The sequence below is a fragment of the Podarcis cretensis genome, assembly GCF_951804945.1.
Source record: "Podarcis cretensis genome assembly, chromosome: 10".
Taxonomy (NCBI): domain Eukaryota; kingdom Metazoa; phylum Chordata; class Lepidosauria; order Squamata; family Lacertidae; genus Podarcis; species Podarcis cretensis.
In genome coordinates, this window is record NC_137179.1 from 50,580,204 (window position 1) to 50,605,076 (window position 24,873).

General features: G+C 41.5%; 1 protein-coding gene across 2 annotated transcripts in view; it reads left to right on the plus strand.

Moving 5' to 3' along the window:
* Positions 1–24,873, plus strand: part of NELL2 (neural EGFL like 2) — a 114,453-nt gene that overhangs the window by 59,010 nt on the left and 30,570 nt on the right. For both annotated transcript variants that reach the window (XM_079994164.1, XM_079994165.1), the window contains exons 12-14: positions 4,627–4,755; positions 9,562–9,687; positions 22,622–22,744. In XM_079994164.1, coding sequence (XP_079850290.1) covers positions 4,627–4,755; positions 9,562–9,687; positions 22,622–22,744 — 378 coding nt within the window. The remainder of the gene's footprint in view (positions 1–4,626; positions 4,756–9,561; positions 9,688–22,621; positions 22,745–24,873) is intronic.

The window sequence follows — 24,873 nt, forward strand, 5'->3', positions numbered from 1 at the left end:
CAACTAGCCAATGCCTGCACTGTCTATAGGGTGGGAGGATAGGTAGCCAACAGAATGAAGAAGATGCCAGAAGAATGAGGTGGGCTTAAATACCCCTCCCCCTCACTCCTAGTGCCAGTGTTGCATGCCTCTGCACATGGAAGTCACTTCTCAGGCCTCTACAGTTCCTGAGCAGCTGCAGAAGTTGCTTGCCGCCACAACTGCTTTGAGCATGGTGACCGTGGGAATGCTGAAAAATGAAAAACTTCTCATGCATCTGATAAAACGAGCAAACGTTTATGCCACAATAGATCTATGAATCTTCAAAGTGCCGCGATACCCGCCTTGTTTTGTTGCTGCGTCAACATACTAACATAGGTACCCTTTTGAAAAAATCCATTTGAAAAGTATCAGCTGGTGACTGTCTGAGGATGGAAGGGAATCTGTCAGCAGAATGGGGAAGAAAGCAATTTGTAGCATTCCCCCCCACACTCCTGCAGCACTCTCCAACCCCCTGAGTGTGTGGGGCAGATTTAGGGGGGGGGGGGCTCCAGGAGAGAGGTGGGATTGCTGAATATGGCATCCTTCCATGTTCCAGCTGCTAGAAGCAGGACTGTTGCAGTTACCTAAATAGTAGGGAACATATGGATCGCTTCCATGCTGTTCCTGCTGGGCTGTGATCGTGGCTGATTGTGTGTACTTCATAATAGCTGTAGTTGCTTTATCAGTTAACATGGTTTGGTTTGCTGATAGAACACCGAATTCCCACTTTAATGTTGTTCACTACAGAGAGTTAAAGGAATACGGAGGATTATAGTCTCACATTTATCACATGGCGCTTTGAACAGATGGTGTGTGCCCTGATTTGCAATGCAGGGTAAAAGATAAAGGTATTCTCTGGGGTTTTCTTGTCTGCTGTTCTCATCCAGGGCGATATTGGTTCCTTCAAAGCTATGAACAGTTGCATCTCTCTCTCTCTCTCTCTCTCTCTCACACACACACACACACTCACACTCACACACACACACACACACACACACACACACACTTCTGGTTTTTCTAATAGATAAACCATTGCAAATATGAAACAAGTTCCCAGTCTCCTGGGTTTCACCATATACCTGTGTTTCGAAAAAGAAAGCCACATTCGGTTCCTGGGTTATCCAGGCACCAAGTATGTAATTAGTGAAATCAGACATAAAAATTAAATGAAAGAATATGACAGAAACTGGATAAGATCTTGGCTATCCTATCTATTGAAATAAACTCAAAAGGACATTTTCATGGATGGATTTAAATTATTTAAATGGCTCTGAGGGATATGTTCATTATGATATTTCTTGATTATTCATGGAGACCACACAGGCTTGAGAAGTGTAATTGGCAGGTTTCATGCTTGTTATCAGAACATTCCCATGTCTGTCTGTGTGTGGGGCAGCTTGAATTTGCCTGTCAGGAGCTGCCTACAGATCTTATCTCTGAAAGCCTAAATTAGTATATAATTAATCTCCTGTACTTGCTCTCTCAAAGTGCCGCATAGCCACAAGGAGCATATTGATCAATAATGAAAATGTAACCGCCATCTCCTGTGATGCTCAGGTTCTGACACAAACTGATAGAAGCTGGGAAAAGTCTAGCCTAAGGCTAATACTTTGTCCTTAACTAGGGCTCCTTTGTGAGGGAAGACAGAACAGGACAAAGGCTGCCATAGGACCAAATACTGCTATTCATAAGCAAATAGAAAAGCCATAAATGCTGAGGGTGACATACAGATTGGGAACAAAGAATGGTTCTTAGTAGACATTCTTGCTTCAGAATTAACTACTAATTAGCTGGCTACCCCTGCTGAGGAGCACAGGAGGTGGCTGGGCAGACAACATACAGTTTCCGAGTCATTTCTGGTAAGCAGTGTTATTGTCCCACAATGGCAGCTGACAATTTCTGCTTGTGAATCACTTGCACTGACCATGACTGTCACATCCTGCCAAGTGTTGAGGACCATTTTACTGAACATTTGAACACAATGAGAAATCCAGGAATGTAAGAGGTGGGAGGAGAGAGAATCCACCACTTAGAAGGATGTTACAGGTGACATCATATGCATACTGCCCATAAGTTACACCCCTCCCCACGCAGGTGGCGCTGTGGGTTAAAGCCTCAGCGCCTAGGACTTGCCGATCGAAAGGTCGGCGGTTCGAATCCCTGCGGCGGGGTGCGCTCCCGCTGCTCGGTCCCAGCGCCTGCCAACCTAGCAGTTCGAAAGCACCTCCGGGTGCAAGTAGATAAATAGGGACCGCTTACCAGCGGGAAGGTAAACGGCGTTTCCGTGTGCGGCTCTGGCTCGCCAGAGCAGCGATGTCACGCTGGCCACGTGACCCGGAAGTGTCTCCGGACAGCGCTGGCCCCTGGCCTCTTAAGTGAGATGGGCGCACAACCCCAGAGTCTGTCAAGACTGGCCCGTACGGGCAGGGGTACCTTTACCTTTACCTAAGGCTTAAAACTGGTGCCTTGCACTTCAAAACACTAAAACTATTACATTTCTCTTTAGCGTTGGCCATTGTCAAGAGGTGGTAACTGTTAATTAAAGACAGATGAATTCACCTATGCTATTTAACTAGATTATATACCTGACAGGGATGGTGCTGTAGTGTAAACCACTGAGCCTCTTGGGCTTGCAGATCAGAAGGTCAGCGGTTTGAATCCGCATGATGGAGTGAGCTCCCATTGCTCTGTCCCAACTCCTGCCAACTTAACAGTTCAAAAGCAGGCCAGTGCAAGTAGATAAATAGGTACTGCTGCGACAGGAAGGTAAACAGAGTTTCCATGCACTCTGGTTTCTGTCATGATGTTCTGTCGCACCAGAAGTGGCTTAGTCATGCTGGCCACATGACCTGGAAAGTTGTCTGTGGACAAACACTGGCTCCCTTGGCCTGAAAGTGAGATGAGCGCCACAACCCCATAGTTGCCTTTGACTGGACCTAACTGTCCAGGAGTCCTTTACCTTTTTTACCTTTTAGATTATAATGATGATAGCATTGATCTGGGTCAATTGAACATAAATTTTCCTCTTGAGCTTTAGAAGCCTTGGTTTAGTTCTCACAGTGGCAACCACCAGTTCAAGTGTTTTGATAATCATAATCAAGTTAGCCTTTGCCAACCTGTGTAGTTTTGGACCATTATTATTATTTATTAAATTTGTATACCGCCCTATACCTGCAGGTCTCAGTGCTCTGTTAGCTGGGGCTAATGGGAGTTGTGGTCCAGAAAACCTGGAGGGCACCATGTTGGCAAACACTGCTCCTAAGTACTTGAGAATGATAGAGGTTGTAAACTATAATGGTTGTTGAGGAAGAAACTACTCACCGGTCCTGCTGATGAGGTGCTAGGCTCTAAGTATCAAAAGCAAAATTCATATAGCAGCTGGTGGGGCATTGTTGCTCACTTGGCTTCTCAGTGTCAAGTGTTGCTGTCAGATACCAAGAGGGAAAGTGAGAGGAGCTGGAGGCAGTGGGGAGTTTGGTATGGTGTGGAATGGTTCAGCTGCTGCATCTTCACCACACCAAGCTCCCTGCTGCCTCTCTTCCACTCTCAGTACCCAGCAGCAGTGAATGCCATTAAAAAGCCAAGTGAGTAATACTGCCCTGTCCTGGCAGCCACTACTGAATATATGTTTGACAAGTTTTTTAAAAAATCTGCTCCACTTCCTAGTGGGGAGGAGTTGTGGCGGACCACGTGGCCACCCACTCCACACCGGGGGTGGAGGACTTTGCCCCCCGTTGCCTGGGGATCCTGGCCATGTCAGATCCCAGCCAGCCAATCCGCTGGTTGGGGCGGGGCATGGCCAGGACAGTTTAAACTGAGGAGCGAGCCAGAGGACTTCCTCTTTGGCTCACTCCCTCAATCACCCGCCCTTCCTCCCTATTTCGCAGGTTAGGCACTGGCCTTGCTATGGACCTCGGTTGGTCGCCTTGGTTGTCCAAAGGGCCTGGTAGGAATTTTTTCCACTTGGCAAATTGGCACTGGCCACTTGGTTTTCGCCTACCTCATAGCAATCGTCACAACCTTGTTAGGATTGCGGTTAGGCATTGTTTGACCTTGTGTGGGGGAGGGGAGGTGTGACGATCACCTGCCCCTCCATGCTTAAGGGTATTCCATTAAAGGAATCCGGGGGTGCTGATCTTGTCCGAAGCCCGGTTGGGGGCTAGGGCCTTGACACGACCCTGATGGGAATACCAGGGGGAGCTTGAGTTGGTTCGCATCGACAGGGCTCCCCCTACCGTTGGTTTACCCTTACCGGATTTCCTGCACGTGGGCAGGAGTCAGATATAGTTGGGTCCATTCAATGCCTAAGCCAATACCGCTCACATTCTGTAATTCAATAAAGTTGTGGCCAAAATTTGCCCAATAACATAAACCTAATATCTGTGTCCTTGTGTGAGTTATTTCCAATGAGGTGGTGGCTGCGGGGTCTCGACACGCAAATACAGAAATGGCCATGTGGCCCAAGAAAGACAATGAATGGATATACGTAAGCTTCAATCCTAGAAGGTTAAAATTAGTTGGAATTGTGCTGCTGAATTCAGAAGGAACTGAATAGCCTACTTCAGTTGTTTAGCGTTTCTAAGCATCATTTTTACTTACTTTTAGGCCACGACTTTTGCTCTGAAGGACACAAGTGTTTGGAGAATTCTTTCTGCAGGAACCTTGAAGACAGGGCTGTCTGTAGCTGCCGGGATGGATTCCGAGCTCTCCGAGAGGACAATGCATACTGTGAAGGTAATTCTTTGTAAATAAATCTGTTTCAGGTATAATAATTAGTGTGGATTACTGCAAAAAGTATGTATTAATTCACGAGTTGTCAAAGTGATGGGCTCATTAAATTCAGGGGATTTAATTTAAAACATATTAATCAGCTGAAGTAATTATCTCTCCAATTAAGGTTCTCCCTTTCCTAAAAAATAATAATCTGATCTGTGTCAAAGTAATATGTTAATACAACTGAATTTTTTATTTGGAAATTAATATATTACTACAGTATGTACTTTTTCCCATTCACATCTCACTCAGATAAGCTAAAATTCAAATATTGTGTCATTTTAATACACCTCCTGAGTTGTTACACCTCTTAATTAATCCTCAGGTATATTTATGTTACCTTAAAAGTTGTATAAAGTAAGCAGCGGGAGATAGATTTAAATAACAAACATCCCATCTAAAAGATGTAGCGTTGTTTCCATAAGGGGGGGGGGGAGATGGAGGTTCTCATTGGCCAACTGTAGGCTGATATGCTGTAAAGCACATTTTTGCTTTTACGTTTTTTTCAAAGTTTCAGGCCAGTTTGTGATCAAGGCCAGATGACACACATTCTAAGGCATTCCGGTTATTGCCTGATGCCTTCTGATGGAATGAGTTCAGCTGTGAGTCAGCAAGTACTGAATATGGTGGTTGTGTAGGTGCTTGTACGAACCACCTCTCACATACTTGGCTATCATATGGAGAAACATTATTGCCTTGTTTGGCCACCTGAATACTCTGAAATAGAAAAATGCCAAGGCATTGCAGTTATGAGAGATATCCATTATCTTCCTTTCCCACCACCATTTCCTCCTGGCAGGGCATGCTGAAGTACAACAGCATGTAACTAAATATTTCCTTCTCCATTAATTACAAGTCTGTAAGCAATTACTTTGTCAGGTGAAGCTGGAAAATAATTGCATTTGAAAGCTTTATTTGCAAGATCTGTATTAAAATGTAGCTAAGCATGAACAAAATAATTGGTTTTACTTTTCAGGACAAATAAAATAATTATTGGCTTTTATCGTTGCAATCCTGGAATAGGTTGGGTTTTTTTGTGGCAGTTGTAGAAAACCTTTGCCCCCCCCCCCATGTTGTTGAACACCCTTAATCCATGGTCATTGGCCATGGTTGTTGGCACTGATGGAAGCTGCTGTTCTGCAACATCTGGATCTGCAACATCTGTTCTGCAACATCTGGATACCCAGAGGCTGCAGTTGTAGTCACTGTCAAAATGCTTTCTGCACTGTAAAGCTGAAGTTCACTTCTGAGTAGAGATACATAGGGCTGCACTGTTTGTGGTCTATATTATGCAGTTATAATTGTTTGTGGCTGTTGAGATAGTTAATAATAATAGAAGGAATGTGCTTGATGCCAGCCATGAAGGCAAATGGTAAACCTATTTTTCCACTAATGAAGCATTTTCTAAAGATGCCGTGTTTGAGAGATGAGAAGTAAATCAAACATTCCAATGAAAACACTGGCAAGACTTGTATCACCTGTAGAGCTGATAATTTATTCATGGTTTTGAAATTCTTGTTGGCGTTTTTAAAAGGATTGCATCACGAAATCTCAAAAAATCAGCACATGATCCTAAGGATATTTGCATAGGAGCATGTCTTATTTATTTATTTATTTACGGTAAGTTGGAATTTCTCCCAGTAAATCTGGATGATTTGAAGTTGGTATAATAAGTTATATTTAGTACCTTAACTTTCATTAGCTCTAGTTTCTGAATAGAATGGACAAATCGGGCAATTTTGGTTTCCCCCAGTTCCTTATATTTTCAGTGTATATTTTCACATTGCTTTCTGTTCAGTATTTTCTGTTCATTATTTTAATGTACATTTCTGCTAATACACATTTCAATATGCAATCTTACGTATTATATATATTACATATTATAAACATTTTTGCAAGCAATTTCTCCTAATAGTGTGCATTGTTCTATGTTATTTTCACTAATTATCCATTTTTGTGGAAACTTTCCCCTGACCTATGTACTTTTGTACAATTTCTTTGGCTGGGGTATTTTGTTTCAAAAATTAGAGAACTGTGAATGTCAGAGGATAGCTATGTTTCTGTTCAATTAAATATTAATTGAACCAAATTTCTACTGCATCCCTACTTCTGATTACCTTGTTGAGAGCTCCTTGTTATTAAATGCCCACTTCTGTTTTTCTTGCTGTTAGCTGTCATATATTCTAAGGCAACATCTGTATTCACCTGCCTCCTTGGCTAATTAGGTGCTGTGAATAAATTTGCCCCTTCCATTTTTTAACAGCTACTTGTAATCTGGCACAATCTCTTGCTTTCTCATACTACAGATCATAAGAAGGTGAATCTAAATCCCATTATGTACAGTGCCGTCAAGCAATTGTTAATTTGTACAAAGGGGGAAAAAACATTTTCAGAACTGTTGCTATAGTAGCTTGTTTTAGATATTCACAATGTTATGTCTTAATTAAAAATAAAATAGATAGAAACTCCACTGCATGGGAATTGAGCGATTAATTTCAGTAGGCATCAGGTGCGCCAACTCTAGGAGGCCGAGGTGTCACCCCGGAAGGCTATCTCTATGCTGTTTGAAACCCCATTTGTTCTATGTAGTACAGTATGTCTTGACAAATTTGTCCTTTATAATGGGAGGCAGTGTGATTGTTTTACTGATGTCTTTTTAAAGGTTTATGGTGATTCTGAGTACATATTTCTGACAGAATAAACATCATTTTCAGTTGACTGCTGTGCAGAGTTATCTTTTAAAATTTAATGAGGACATTCAACCGGTGGTAAATTTCTGCCCATATCTCCCAAAATTAGGTCAAGTTTTATTTACTAGCTGAAATAAATAGATGGCTGGATTTTATTTTATTTTAAAGGCTGGGTGGGGAATTGTACTACTTCACAAAATGCAGTTCTAAGGAGCTTACACTCAATATTAGTTTGTGATTCCCGATTGATTTAAAGATTCTTGCATCTTGATACGGTTGGTGATGCCAGGGGTTCTAATAGATGCCTGCACAGTCTGAAAGCTGGTGCACAATTCGCTACAGCAGAGTTCAGTTTCCAGAATCCCAGCCCTGTGTTCCTATGCTACACCTAGTTGAGAGGAGAGCAGCCTCCTGGGACATAGACGCAGTTCAAAATAACCATGGCTGTCTCACTGAGCATGTATTTCTTCAAAGCTTGGCATTTTGGAAAGGTCAGCTGCTGAAGATATGAAGAAAGAAGTAGCAAGTTGTGTATCAGTTTACAGTGGTACCTCTGGTTACGTACTTAATTCGTTCCGAAGGTCCGTTCTTAACCTGAAACTGTTCTTAACCTGAAGACCACTTTAGCTAAAGGGGCCTCCTGCTGCCGCCACCATGCAATTTCTGTTCTCATCCTGAAGCAAAGTTCTTAACCCGAGGTAATATTTCTGGGTTAGCGGAGTCTGTAACCTGAAGCGTATGTAACCTGAAGCATATGTAACCCGAGGTACCACTGTACATTTATATTGAGGTATCTTCAATTGATGAGAGAGAGTCCCAGAGAACAATAACCATTAGTGCCCTGTGTGTTGCAGCCACTAGAACAGAAAGGATGCTTGATATCATGTGAATGGATGAAATCACTCAGCAAGCAGGTTTTCTTCTGCTGCTTTGTACTTTCGCTGGTCCTCTTGGAATGCTTTTATCTAGCCAGTATGTGTCCTTGAACTGTGATAATGTATCTTGCTTGCCAAGGCGGAATATGGAGGTGTGTGTGTGTTTGTAGATATCAGGGGCAAGTGACAGGAGCAGATCAGTAATAACTCACATGACATCACAACTCTTTATTCAAAGAAGCAAACAGCTCAAGAGGTCAGGCCTAGTGAGCACAGAAACCCTTCCTGATAGGTCTTGCCCCAGTGAGGCAGTTGTGAGGACTGAAGATCCCTGCCTTCCCACAGTTGCCTAAGCCTCCTCCTCTTCCTCCGGGTTCTCCCAAGGCAATCTGAGATTCTGTTGATGCATCTGTCTCTGCTCTACCCTCTTCATACCTCTTCTGCTCCTGGGAGACCATGTGACCCCTAGAAGGTTGCCCATCCCGGAATGTGCCACTTAGGCAGAATAAGGTTCCAACCCCTGGCATAAGAGCCTGAGACAGGAGACCCTTGTAAGAGTAGAACACAAGAAAAGTCCACAGTGAGTATGTATTAAGGGGGGGGGGGACCAACCACTATTTACACATGAGATTTAATGGATCTTGCCTTAATGAATACTCTTCATTATGAAGTAGTGTTAGAAGACCATCTTTGATGCTTTAGTTTTTATCTTCTAATTGAAACTATACAATAGTTTCAACATGTAAATATGTCCTTAATTTTCATTTCTGTTTCCTCCAGATTAATCAACTGAAGCTTTGCTTGATTAATCTGCCAATTAAACTTTTTAAAGTCTACCAATCTAATGTGTGTGCATAGACACCTATATGTAAATGACACTAAAACAGCAATAAATATAAAAATAGTTTTATTAAATGTCATTGTTATTACTGTTAGTTGTAGCTGAAGGCATTTAGATATGTTTTCCTCCCTTATATTCATAATTATAAAACATTTTTTTAAAGCTTTTGCGAAAGGTAAAGCTGGCTGCATCTATGAATCAATGCATCACAACTGGTGATTTGAGTTGTTGCAACCTGATCCTATGAGTAATGTAAAAGGCAGAGGCAAACGCTCCAGTGTGCAAGCTGCTTTCTAGTCTGTGTAAACAAAAGGAAACCCCAGCAGTACTTGCTCAATTGGCCTCGTTGCTCTGTCCACAGATGCTGATGAATGTGCTGAAGGAAGGCATTACTGTCGGGAAAATACCATGTGTGTAAACACACCAGGATCATTCATGTGCATCTGCAAAACAGGTTACATCAGGATTGATGATTACTCATGTACAGGTAAGAGACAGCAATTAGTCAGTGAAAAGTCTCCATATTTCCAATGTTTTGAAAACGCTGCTTTGCTTATGGATAACAGCACTTTTAATTCCTGAATGGGAAGTGGCGGAATGGAGCGGTGTCATGGCCGTCATACTGTATCACAAATCCTGCCATTTGGCCTGGCCACATCAGAAGGTGGGAACTCTTTTGTCTTCTTGTTTTGCTGCAACACGCCCAGGCTGGTACAGCTGAAAAGCCCAAATGGCTTTAGATCCAACAGATTCAAAGTCATCAGTGCCTGCCTTGCCCCAAGACACCCTGTTTTGAGGAGAACAACCGGTAACCAGGGGTGTACCTAGGGGTTGGCTAGGTTGGGCCCTGCCCAGGGGAATGCAAAAATTGTGCCTCTTAGCTCTGACTCAGAGTGGCTATGAGCCCATCTGCCTGTTTGTGTGCTTCTCAAGATCTTTCCTCCACTGCTCTGGGTGGCTGGGGCAACATATGTAGGCTCCTCTGACAAGGGAGCAAGGGACAGAGGATGCCAGTGCAGCTCCTTGTGAAGGGTGCAAGGGAGTCTAGGTAGGCTGGTGGTAGCTTCCTGCCTTGTTGGGTGCAGTAGAGTCCTCTACAGAGTGCAGCTTAGTGGAGGGTCAGTTCCAGTTTATCTTAACCCCATCTAGTGGGGTTTAGGACTGCACTGGAAAGGAAGCAAGAAAGTTAGTTCATTAAAAAAGTTTCCTAAGTGACAGCTACCGTGAATCTAGCCCCAAATCAACTTGGTGGCAGGACGAATGTTTAATTAGGTTTTTAATTGGGAGGTGGGAGGCAGAAGGAAACTTCATCTCATTCCTCTTCCCCTGACCACACTGGAAGTAAGAGGGGTCAATGCTGCTGTGTGCTGCCTCCCCAGTGCATTCTCTGTGGAAACATGATGGCAATGCAGATTCCTCAACCAGCAGGATTGAGTCCTCCACTCACCAACTGGTGAGCAGATGACTCAATCCTGCTTAGGGTCTGTTTTCCCTGTGAGAGAATACACGGAATCTGTCTTCCTCTCCTTTTTCTCACTGATGGCCCTCCCTCTGACAGCCCCAGGTTTCTCCAGGCAACCTGATGTGGGGTGATCCAGGGCTGTTTCCACCTAACCCCAGTGAAGCCTGGATCCCACCCTCCCAGTTTAGTATGGGATGTAACAAATCCAGTGCACAGCCCTAGTATATGCACATAAGGTAAAGGTAAAGGGACCCCTGACCATTAGGTCCAGTCCTGGCCAACTCTGCGATTGTGGCGCTCATCTCGCTTTATTGGCCGAGGGAGCCGGCGTACAGCTTCCGGGTCATGTGGCTAGCATGACTAAGCAGCTTCTGGCAAACCAGAGCAGCGCACGGAAATGCTGTTTACCTTCCCGTCGGAGCAGTACCTATTTATCTACTTGCACTATGACTTGCTTTCGAACTGCTAGGTTGGCAGGAGCAGGGACCGAGCAACAGGAGCTCACCCTGCCATGGGGATTCGAACTGTCGACCTTCTGATCAGCAAGTCCTAGGCTCTGTGGTTTAACCCACAGCGCCACCCGCATCCCTTGTATATGCGCATACTATAGCCTTATCTGGGTTATACCAGATTGTATATCATGCATGTGTGATGATGTCATCATTTCATACCACCATTCTGAGTCCTTTATAGGTCTGCCCTGAGGGGCACAGTGGTGTTCCATATAGACTACAGTTGTTCAGATCATGAGATCAATTAGTAAATTATTTGCATACTTGCTTTTAATTGCATAGATATATGTTTCTGTGATATCACAATTATATGTTACTTGATCTGTGGAAAGCTAATAATATATATAACTCATTTACTGGTTTCACAAACCATCAATAAATTGAACCCTATACTTGTTTCCTTTAAACTGCCTAGAAGCAATTATAAGCTGAATTGAATAAGTGACTTGAAATGAAAATAATACAACACTTGAAATGTTAGTTTGTTGGAACTCATTAGAAGTTCCTTAACTCAAACTGAAATATAAATTTGGTTACGAACTGCAAGTTATTTTCATATAAACTATAAATCTTGGTAACACAACAATAAAACTGTTATGGCTGTGAAGAGATTAAATTATAAGAGAAGTTTTTAAGCAGCTATTATGCTGCAATTTGCTTAATGACGACTGAGAACATTTACAAATACAACCACGATCCGTGTTTACAATGATTACTGAAAAGGAAGAGCAGTTCCATTTGAGAGTACCGAATGCCTTTGACCTTATGTTTTGTAGAATGCATCAAAGTGGCATTTGCAAAAATGTTACATAAATATACTTCTTCCTCATCAACATTTTAAAGTGAATGATGTCAAACCAGATGCACAGTTCTTCATAGCTGAGAACAGGAACAGTTGCAGAGGTGGCCTTTTAGCTTGGTCCCAAGCTTGTTGCTATGCTACAGAAAAGCTGCAAAAGTCAGCATGCTATACTTGTGAAATCCTGAACACAGAATCTTTGTTAAATCTAGTAGCATTATTAATGGAAAGCAAAGAGGTTTTTCCCCCCCATACTTCCATTTTTTTATGAAACCCAAACCTTTTATTTTATTTTTTAAAAAACCAATGTTTCCTAATTTCATTTTTTCTTCCGAAGCCCAAATGCAGCTGGGAGCAGCTGTTTATAGCATCCAATTATAACGGGACCTGTTTCTTTCTTTGTCTTGTTAACACACCTGCTCTCTTTGCCCCTATACCTATTAATCAAGCTGTTCTGGAACCCAGATGCCGTCTTGTTCACTGCTACAGCCAGCTTTAATGCAAGTTTAGGTCTCTAAGGGCTTCTGTCTGGTACTTGCCAAATGAAGGAACACCCTATAAATCTGCACACAATAGGGAAGGTGAGAGCTGTAGAAACCAGCTGTCCCCCAGTGAGGCAAATAATAATAATAATAAGTGGGAGAGTAGAGCTTTGAGCAAAGCAGGCAATTTTTTAAAAACAGATTTTCCATGTGGGCACTTGCATAAATTGTGGAGAACAGGAATGAAATGGGCAAGAATAATACGCTTTGGCCAGTGCAATTATACACTTTTAAGATACAGGACTGAGACATTGTTTAGATTAGTAACTGTTGAATGGATTCTTTAAAAATGGTATTGTCGGCCTGCAAGGTAGTAATATTTCTCACAATTTACATATGTGTGCGTGTGTGTTTGTGTGGAGAGAGAGCCTTTAGCACAAACTGCTGAACTTATGCTTGGTGTCAGCTGTTTTCGAATGAGTACTTTCACTCAGCAGCCACCCGCATTCTTAGAACCAGTTTGTTTTTCATGAGAGCCCCTTGGTTGTGGGGCTGCATACAAAAGTATGAGAAGTTCTTCAGTTCTTTGGTTAAGATATTGACACACAGACTGCTTTCATTTGTTAGAAGTGGGATTTTTATTTTTATTTTTTTGTCCTTTAGAATAAAATTGCAAAGTGACTCTTCAAACTCATATTGAGTGTGTTTGCGCATACAGTTAATGTTAAACAATGCAGCGTTTAAACAATATGGCCTCCTTATCTCTGACATCTCTTAATGTCTATTTTAAATGCCAACAAAGATCACCAGTTGCCTGGTAATTTATTCTGAGTTTCTGGCAAATGTGCTCATCTGACACTTCAAATGCTACTTCACATTCCGCTGCTATAAACCCCTTTACTAATTTCATTATGGTTTCATGTTCATTTAAAAATGGTGTGTGTGTGTGTCATCTCAAGCATTGTAATCCAATGATCATGATGGTGACACATTCCTGGTAATCAGCAGCAGCCCATTTGGGTGTCCCTACTGTTTACAAGTAAGGCAGGAAAGTGGCAAGGCTGGGACTACATATCCACACTAGTGGAGCTGCTGAAGTTTGTACTTCCTAGCTATCACAACAGATGGGCTTTTGGACATGTATGCAAGAAAAACAAGTCATTGTGATCTACTTAAGCTGTAGGATGCTCCAAAGATGCTCCAAAGATTCCCTCAGATACCGGCACCCTTTTGTGTAGAAATGTATCATAACACATAAAACGTAAAATCTGACACTATCATCAGAAAATAGGAAGGTATAATGGAGGTCCCAATCAAGTGTTAAAAACAGTACAGCATTACATATTAAAAACTTCACTGAACAGGATGAGGGATAGCACAAAGTTGGAATAGATATTGCTCTGGGGCTGCTGTCTAAGGCTGTGAAGGAGGAGAAACCCAGTAGAGCTGTAGGCAGATAAAATCTGTGGCCATTTGTTTACTTACTATGCTTTACACCCTGCCTTTCCTCCGGGGAGCTCAAGATGGAGTACAGGGTTTGCATACCCATCCTTTTATCCTTACATCCCTATATGCAAGCCTGAGAAAATCAGTAACTGCATACCCCTCAACCATCCCACTTTGAGTGGGACATCCTGGAATGTCCTGGGTGGTGTTTTTTTTTGGTCCAGTGCTTTGGCACGAGTCAGCTGGTTTGCACCAGAGCATTGGACCAAAAGACACTTGTTTTTGGTCTTACGCGCTGGCACAAATCAGCTGGCTCCATGAGAGCTCAGGACCAAAAAATTATGAGTGTCTCAATTGATCAAAGGGATGTTGGAAGGTATGTGACTGGCCAAAAGTCATCCTGTGAACTTCATGGCTGAGGGGGGAATTTGAACCCTGGCCTCTCAAGTCATAGTTAAAAACTGTAACCCCCACAACACACTGGCTCTCTGAGGATAAATTTGTTTTGAATATTTTTTGTGCATGTGTGGATTCAGTATAAAGTACTTTGAACATACATACATTCCAGATTTTGTCGAAGATTATACCCAAACTCTTAACAGACGGTGCTGGCACTAATTGCACCCCCGCAAGAGATGGCAGTTGCCCCCCCAATCCCATATCGTCCTGACCCAGCCAAAGGACCTTTGTCTTCGAAGGATTTAACTTCAACCGGCTCCCACGTAACCATCTGGCCACAGCTTCCAAACATCTGATCAGTGTGTCTGGGGCCGAGTCAGGATGGCCGTCCATCAACAGACAGAGTTGAGTGTCATCAGCATACTGATGGCAGCCCAACCCAAAACTCCAGACAAGCTGGGCGAGGGGGCACATAAAGATGTTGAAAAGCATCGGGGAGAGTATCGCACCCTGCGGCACTCCACACACCAAGGAGTGGCACGGCGACAGTCCCCCCCCCCAAGCGCCACTCTCTGTCCCCTGAAATTTATCTGAGAGATAGTCAGTAAACCTGATTTAGAAATAATTTGTGGAAATAGCTTGCTTGCCCTTAATGAACATATATGCAAATCCAAACCTGCAAGTTATTGCAAATGTCTTGCAGTTTTATTTCTTTGAAGTGTTGTTATAAAAGTGTAATTCAATGACCACCAAAGCCAATATTACTTTGCCAAAGTCAATGTAATGGACACTGAATCAATTTGTAAAAAACTTTAATTCCAAAAATACCGATTCTCCAAAGCAATGCAAACCTAAAATGAAAAACACAATTAATGCTGCTGATGTTTTTGATTTATGCTCTTTTAAAACATCTATGAAGGTAACAGAAAGTGCATTGCATAATATCTAGAAAATCAAATTAATTCTGGTTTTATTCTTACTTCTCGCTTGAATAGCCAGTGGTTGGTTTTAGGTGTGATTTTTTTCTAATTCGTCACCTAAGCCATGCACCCTTGGAAGAAAAATGGAATGTAAAAATAATCAATGAAGAAGAGCAAATATATCATTTTGTGTATTTAGGCCTTGGTTACAGATGAGTATGAGTTCCTTAAAGCAGTTCTTCTCAAGCAAAATATTGATCTGCACATATGTTTATGGAAAACTGAAAAGGAATGATACCACTCCTCGACTTTCAAAGGAGTACTTGCCAAAGGTTGCCCCTGTTGTACTCTGCAGCTTGTTCCTCTATTAATGATGTAATTGATACAGTTAGTGGACTGACAATAATTCTGAAACTAAGGAATTAGATAAATGTGAAAAATAAATATTCTCACACTTCCGCCTTCCTTTTTGAATAAAATTAGATTCATTTTATAAAGATGCCAGAATGTTGCATTACTTTAGGTTCAACATCTTTATTGCAATAAAGACCTCCCCATTTGTGGAATGTTCTCCCAGCGCCTTCACTATATACCTTTAGGAACTAGGCAGAAATGTTCCTCTTTAGCCAGGTCTTTGGCTGATTGACATCCAATGCCCTGTGTTGGGGAGAGTGGGGGTTATTGGGTTGTTTTTGTTTTTATTATGTATCTTGTGTTTTTATATTATGATTTTTTGTTGTAACCGCCCTGAGACTTACAGGTATAGGGCTGTATACAAATTTAATAAATAAAAATAAAACATTTCATGTGGGTGTTAATATAAACTACGGAATGCAGCCCCACAAGCTGTAGTGCACTTATTTGTTTTTGAAAATGTAATTGTTTTAAAGTGTTTTTAATATTAACGCTGTGTTTTAATTGTTGTAACCTGTCCTGGAATCTTAGAGTAAGGGCAGGCAATAAATTGTAATAATAACAATTGCAGCAGCAACAACAGCTGCTAACATGGATGGCTTTAAAACAGGGGTCAGCAAACCTTTTCAGCAGGGGGCAGGTCCACTTGTTCATTAAACTTTAATTAGTTTAATGTTAAGTAAACGTCCAGTGCGCTTCCAACGCCATAAGTCTTATCTCAGCAGAGAATTTCGTGCAGCGGCTGAAGAAGGCAGGAGAGTCAGTACCTTTCAATGAAGAATCCTGGAGCAAGCACTTTGGAACTCAGGGAAAAACTTTATTCACAAAAGAAAAACCCTGGCGATAAAGCACACATGCTTTTATCTCCGGCATAAAGAAAACTTTACTCTAAACTTAACTCATATCAGCAAACACGCCCATGGCCACAAACTGAGTCTGCGAGTCAGATCAAGGGGAGAAGAAAGGGGGGAGAAACACGGGTGAACTGACTCTTTATACAAACTAACTCACATTCCTGGATGCTTAATGACTTCCAGCTGCTCAGTGATTAGAGCGACTTGTTATCTCTTAACCCTTTAATACCAACACCACTGTCCCTCAGACCTTGTGGGGGGCCGGACTGTATTTTTTTTGGGGAAAGGGAACGAATTCCTATGCCCCACAAATAACCCAGAGATGCATTTTTAATAAAAGGACACATTCTACTCATGTAAAAACATGCTGATTCCTGGACCGTCCACGGGCCGGATTGAGAAGGCGATTGGACTGGATCCAGCCCCCGGGCCTTAGTTTGCCTATCCATGCTTTAAAAGATTAGGCCAATTTACAGTGTATAGGGCTATGAATGCCTTCTGGCCTGCTGACTATGTTGTATCTCCACTGTTGGAGGCAGTATGCCTCTGAAGAGCAATTACTGGGAACCACAAGTGGTGAAAGTGCTTTTGCACTCAGGTCTAGCTTGCAAGCCTCCCATTGGCATCTGGTTATCCTCTGTGAGAACAAGATGTTGGACTATAAATGACCTTTGCTTTGATCCAGTAGGGTGGTTCTTAAGTTCACAGTCACAGGCAAGGCTTATAGAAGCTGAGCAACAGGGAGTTAGCTTGTAAAGGTAACCTTTCCACCTGTCAAAAATAGTGGCTGGTTATCTGACCCCAAGGTGAACTCCCCTTTCCACATCTGATTGCCCCTGGGTTCCTTTTGAATTCACCAAAATATGCTTTTGAAATAGAGATACAGTCTTGTGTTCCTTAGAGAGGCAATGGCAAAGAACCTCTTTACTGAGAGTTCCTGATTAGTTCTGAAAAAAAGAAAGAAAATAAATGTGCTTTAGAGGCAACTGAGTATAGAGAGGGTTGAAGCAGGAAAAGGGTTTACCTAAAGCAGTGGTGAGTAACCTCTGCCTCACAGGACAAATTTGGCCTGCCTGGCCTCCCCATTTGGCCTGCCATTTGTGGGCGAAATATGTTCAGGGGATGCAAGATTGGATATCTGTATGCTAAGCTCTTGGTCCAGTAAATTTCAGGTTCAGATCTCACCAATATATACAATCTTTGTTTGAAAATAATGTCCTTGGTCATCTGAACAGCTTTCTCAGAAGCAATGTGGAAAGCACATTAGGTGCATCATTCAAAGCGTATGCTGTAAAGCAAATGCAGAGTGCAGTTTGTATTAGACATTTAATGGAAACGCAACCACTTCATTAACTCTGCAGCATTATTATGTGCTCTATATCATTATGTGATCCAAATAGGCTGTCAACAAGCATTACATTTTAAGCAGCTTTAATTTAAATGTAATCTTTGCTTTAAATTTAGACAATGCCTTCAGGAATCCATATGATCACTCAGTGATAAAGCTAATTATTTCTTCATGTAAGCATTGAAATATACCTATATGTGGCAGAAATTTAAATCAGCCCTTTGCTCGTTGTCCCCATCCATCCCTGAATTAGCAATACCTTAAGTGTGACTCTGTTAGGAACGTGATATATTGTACTAATATACTAGTAAAAGCACCGTGCACGCAATAATTTTGGTCTGGAAAAACAATGTTGGCTATTTTTGTGGCAATAAAGCTATTGCATCTGACTGTCTACTCAACCTGAAATCTTTAAGAAAGCATCTTTCTCCTGAGAATTCCATTACAGCAGTATAGTAAAAAATGGATGGGCTCCCTTCCCAGAGCACTGCAGCATTAAAAAAAAAAAAAAGAGTGTCTTCTCTCTTTCCCCTCTCTGTTGCATTATTTAGCTGTTAGAGTGGTTACTTCGATGGTGGTGTATATTTTGAGGAAAATTCCATTTTAAAAGCTGTGAATGCCTAACCCTTTTTATGCCAATGCTGAGAATCACTGAAAAACATATTATTTCTTAGGAGGAAATAAACTGTACTTGATCTTCTTGAAAGCTGTAGTTCATAGGAAGCAATTTAGGCACAAGTTCTATTTCTATGCATGTAACTAAAGGTCAAGCTAGATGTGTGCATTAGTTCCCAGCCCCTGTGTTTAGCCCGAATCAATAACAAGGAAGTAATGTTTTGTCCAATTATGTTGGAAGAATTTCAGTTAGTTCAAGGATGTGGACAGGGTACATAGATAGGTGCAGGCAGACACTTGCATTCCCGACCCATAGCCCTGGAAAATTGTCCAGGCACATAGTACTGAAAGCTGGCCAAGTTATTTAGGCATCCAAGGCAGAGAATCACTTTGCCTAATGGTAGGGCCAGCTCTGTCTGCTTATCTAAAAAAAGCTTTACCTGTTTAATGAATGCACATTTGGCAGTTAGATGCATGGCAGCAAGGAGAATGTAAAAGCTGGAAGTGAGTAGTTTTGATTGCTTCAAGACACAGTCCTATGCATTCTTACCAAGAAGAACATGGATAGGCTTTGGCCACTCCAGCATAACCCTGTGAATGCTGGCTTAGAAGGAAGCCCCCTGCAATATTCAATGGCTGTTACTCCCAAGCAAGATGTCAGCCTCCCTCCCAGATAAATAAGTTTAGAATTGCAGCCCACTAGGAAGCAAGTGTAAATTAACTAAGTGGGACTTACTTATAAGTAGGCATATGCCAAATAGTTTTGCAATCTTCTCATTTATTGGTAAGATCCCTTCTGTCCCTGTAAAATGCATCCTGTTTGTCCCAGACAACCATCAAGGCTTCTCAGGTTGTTATTTAAGCTAGTGAATGGTTGTTGGGGCGTGGCAGCCCAGTGCTGAATGGAAGTCACCTTAAATCTCACACTATTTGCTCTCCTAAGCAAGCCATAAAGACAAAAACAAGTACAGTAAAAGGTAGGGGAGGAGAGTCATTAGTCTTTAATCCACCACATCTCATTTTCATTCACCCCCCCCCTCTTCTGAGGTTTGTAGCGGAGATGGAGGACAACATTTCAATGCAGAGTGACAGGAATGAAAATGCCTTTAACAAAATTAATAGCCTTTCCCTTTTACCTTGGACACCCCAGTGAACCACCTGCACTCCTTGCCTCATTTCCAGTTTTACTTCTTTACTTACAATGTGTTTTTTCAGGCAGGAAATCCCGTAATTGAAGTGCATCCATAAAAAGGCTCTGTGTCTGATACTCGCCAAACAAGTCTGATGTAAAGGGAGACTAGATAACAGAGCCTGGGAAGGCAACCTTATAGGTTAGGGAAGTTCATATGGGCAAAGGTGCCCCTTTGAATAACCTCTAAATTTGGGCAAAGGGGGTCCTTTTAAGATTATGATCATTGTGAGCAGAAGCTTATAGATTTGGCTTTTCCTGAGTTGCCATGGTCCAGTAATGCTATAGGATTACAGCTCCCCAGGCACCAGGGGGTGGAAGGAGAACAGCTGAGAATTGAATCAGCTGAGCTTAAAATATGATTGAATTTCAAAGCTGCCATTTCTAGCTCAAGGCCTTTGCCTTGCAATAAATATATTAAAGACCACCTGCAATTCTGCGCTCCTCCATGTCTTTGCACATAAACAAGACGGTATGGCAAGGGAAGAAAAGGTAACAAAATTTCACCAGTCCAACTAGTCCACCGAATGGGCTATATTACATGAAAAGAGAACCCAGCTAGATTTCAATAACCTTAAGATGATGATAAAAAGTAGCCAAGCCTATCTGTTTAATTCTGTAGCATAGCCAATGTCCATAGCCCTCATTGTCAAAGTTGTGACTTCTCTTTCTTTCCTAATAGCTTGATCCTATATAAACACTTCTTTTTCCTGCATAGAGGCAGCCTGTGGAGTTCATGGCTGCTGGAGGTCACTAAGTCATATAGTGAAACAAGATTACTGAGGTAGATAGGTAATTTTATGAATAGTAATATAGTTATACGTGCTGAGGTGAAAGTAATTAAACTGTGTGCTTCAGGAATCAAAAACAGAAGTTCTTTAATATAGTTTGCTAAAGACTAAATAAAGGTTTGCAAGACCAAATGTTCTGACCATATCATTATGATCTGAAGCAGATGAAAATGAAGCAGTTGCACAATGACCCACTTCAGACAACCTTTTCTAATTTTCTGAACTATTATTTGGACCACTGAGAACTTACTGTGTGAGAACTTACTTTCCCTGCCTCCTCCTCTGGAAGATTTCTAGCTTCCTTTTTCTTGTTGGTTATAACCATAGTTTCCTATGATATCAAAATCAGCCAAAACTATGTAACTAGGATTGCCTCAAAACCATGGTTTGCAAAACCAACCCATACATAATTTCAAGTTATGTGTTGGGGGAATCCTCTCAGCTGAGCCACTCAGTGCTATGAAGTCGTGAACCACAACCCAAAAAGAGGTGCTACTTCCATACTGCAAATTGATGAGATATTTGCATACATTATACAGTTTTAACTATTAATCAAAGCCAGTTTCAAACTTGCATCCTTCAGATCATTCTTTTCATATCTACCAAACAGCCAAGGAGCCTCTGGTACATTTGTCATATAATCCTTGCAGACTGTAGACAATTTGGGCGCACATTTCCAGGTCCATAGTTCACAAAAAGTGGTTGCCGGAGTCTTTATTGGACTTCGATTTTGCCCTGCAGTGTATATCCTAGTACACATTCTGTACCCTGTGGCAGCACACTGCAGGAAAAGACCAATAGCAGTAGGCAAGCTGTCTTTTAATGAAGTTTGTCTTGTATAACTGATCTTTTCTTTCAAGTACCTCTGATAAGCTTCAGAGGAACTCCAGGGTTCCCTGAAACACAGTTTGAAACCTACCAATCCAAAGCATCAAAAGAGGCTGATGTGATGTATCTCAGGTACCTGAAATTATATTTCTAAAAAGAAAAGGTGTCTAGCTAGCACCTAGGCAGTAACCTGGAGTTCAGATGGGTGTGCAGTCCTAAACTAGTTAGCCTTGCTTAAAGGACTAGCTCCACAAAATTACTGCTTTATTCCCATAAGCTTAGAAAATGAGTGACTATAGTTCAAGAGACCCGGGGAAGGTTCCAGAAGAATTAGTGTTAAATTCAGGAGTTCTTGACTTCAATCTCTGTTGTTAAATGGGACAGAAATAAGGAAGTACGGTAGCAATAAGCAAAGTGAGCATAGAACTCTGGACATTTTGATGGACAATATTCTGAGAAATGTTTGTTGAGCAATTGTTCTGTGATGGTTAGAGGGTCAAATTCGGACCTGAGGAGGCTCAGGTGCAAATCCCAGCTCAGCCACAAAGTTTCTTGGATGATTTTGGTTCTCCCACTCTTTCTGGGCCTAATCAATCTCACAGGGTTGTTGTGAGAGTAAAATGGGTGACTTGTATTGAACTCTTTGAAGAAAAGGCATGGTAAAACTCTTAATAAAAATAAAATAAAATAAAATGCTGGTTTAATTCTATGCATCAGTTGCGGTCGGTATGAAACTTTAAATTATATCAATCTTCTCACAAAAGAGCAAAGCATTTATTTCTGCCATTTTAGAATTGTATGTGAGAATGGAAGCCCAATTATTAAGATTGTGGAGTACTTCTGTTATTTTTATTACATTGATTTGTGGAGACAATGATGGCAAAACTCCCACTGATTTAATGGTTTTGGACGGTGTACTCTGTTTTGAGTGATCATAAGAGAGTTATACCACATTATTGTTATTGTTATTATTATACATTGCTTTTCCCCCTGATTGGACTCAAGGCAGCTTACAGATACAAATAAGGACTGCTAAAAACAATTAGGGGAAAAAGAACATTTAAAACAATTAAACGTCGATAGAAATAAAACTATATACATACATAAAATTATTAAAAACCATACCAGTAATTAAAATAAAAACAGCACAGCACCACCCCTTTCATTAAAAGTAGTCAGTTCCCAAAAACGTGTTGGGATTCCCACTGTTTCAACACCCAAGCTTTGAAACAAAATATCAATTTTATTTCTTACAAAGCTTTTTGAGTAAATGAGCATGAACCACTCCTACAACTTTCAGCTTCTTAGCATCTGAAATATAGTCGTTGTTGCTGTTCTAAATAGCATTGTTTCACCTTCTAGAACACGATGAATGTCTCACAAACCAACACAGCTGTGATGAAAATGCACTCTGCTTCAATACCGTGGGAGGACATAACTGTGTTTGCAAGCCAGGTTTTACTGGAAATGGCACTGTATGCAAAGGTAAGGTATCAGAACAAAACCGCAATTGTTTATTGTCTTGCTGGATTTTACCTTTTCATTGATAAATGCTAAAGCTGTACCTGGAAGACGAATAATTCAGGCCCAACAACTTTAAGCAGAACCAATAGAAACCTAGTCAATTCATTTTAGCATATACTCTTCTTATAAACCAGACAAAGCAGTGATTTCATGTTTACCACCAAATGCAGTGGAGAATTGTGAGCAATTACAACTCCCGGGAATATGCATTGATGTAAAACATTCAGTGATAAATGCACTGCCAGTGTGTTGTGTCAATATCTGCTTTGTGTTTCATATAAGTGTTTATATTTCATATAATCATAGCATTTGTAGAGTTGGGAGAGACCATGAGGATCATCTAGCTCAAGCCCCTGCAAAGCAGGAATATTTTGCCCGAGTGGGGCTTGAACCCACAACCCTGAGATTAAGAGACTCATGTTTTACCATCTGAGCTATCCCAGCTGTCGTTCGTTGATCTTCTTTTGCCCAGAATGTTGGAGAGGTTGTGATGGACAGGCTCTGGGTCAGCCTCCTGTTGATCCAGCAACCAGTGAGAGCTGGGGAGACTAACAGCCAATCAGGAGCCAGGGGGCAGGGAGTTAAAGTTGGAAGCTTACAGTTTAATGGCCAGATAGGGAATTGCCTCTCATTGAGGACTATTTGTTAAGATATGTGGGCGCTAGCTGCCAATGTGGGCAGTTGGGGGTTTGGGCTATTTGAGTGGGGTTAGCTACTCAAGGCAACACAGTTTGAATTCCTCAAGAGGAAGTTGGATGAATAAGTGTTGCTGGATAGGAACACAGATAGCCATTCTAAATGGGAAAAGTCTACCTGAGATTTGGTTTGGAAAAGGGTTCTGTTTAACAATTATCTGCAAAGGGTGTGTATCTTAAACTAGGTTTTGTGCATCATTTGTGAAACAATAAACCCTCATAGGGTGAAATTAAATAAACCCTTAGTTTTGTTTCAGAAGTCCTTCCTTATACAGTGGTACCTCTGGTTACATATGCTTCAGGTTACAGACTCTGCTAACCCAGAAATATTACCCCGGGTTAAGAACTTTACTTGTGCGGCGGCGGTGCAGCAGCAGCAGGAGCCCACATTAGCTAAAGTGGTGCTTCAGGTTAAAAACAGTTTCAGGTTAAGTACAGACCTCCAGAATGAATTAAGTACTTAACCAGAGGTACCACTGTACGTTGAACTTCTGGGTGAAGAGTGAATAGACATTGGGCCATCTTTACATAAGTTTAATACCTTGCAACTCTTTAATCTTAAATGCTATTAGTTATTTCTAGACCCCTCCTGTGTGAATAGCAGAAAGAGTTTTATCCATCAGCACACCCACAAAATCAGTTATGTTGCCCCCATCTTCAGGTATGGCGTCTGTCACAGAGGCAAGCAAACTTGGTTATCGGCTGAGTTTTAGAAACTTCCAAAGTCTGTAATTGAAGGCCTTTGCTTCCTGCCAAGGGAGTGACCGTCATTAGCTGAATAAGCATTCATGCAACATTTAAAAACACACCAAACATAGACAGAGCCATTTGTATGGCTCTGGCTCCCTCCCTTCTAGCAGGATGTCAATTTTCTTGAGAAGATCGCAGCAAATGACCCCCTCCCCCAATGTTTTTGAGCCTTAAAATGTCAAAGCACCATTGAATGAAGGCTGTGCATCCATGGAAAAGGGCCTACCATAGCACTCCTGCAAAGTTCAAAGAAGACCTCAGGCTGATGTAATTAAGCCCATCAGATTTATCACTGGCAATGTGACAAACATCACATTAGACTTTTTAAGATCATGGATGAAAACATGATGGGCTGGAAGGCTACAGTGTCTAATACATGAGCAAGTGAGGCTCAAAATCCTTCCTAGTCAGGCATGTAGGAAAAAGTACCTTTGCCCTTGGACTCAGTACAATCGAAGGCTACCACATTAACTTAAAACATTCACAGTGTGTTAATTTAAGATATTTACAGTGCTTTCATTTTTTGGTATTTGCAGTTCATGTCTACTCTCAGGTAAGTGGGTATAAGATTGTTTCCTTAATATTTTGTTTTTTACAATAGTATTGTGGGATCCTTTCCCACAATACTATTACTAATACTGAGAG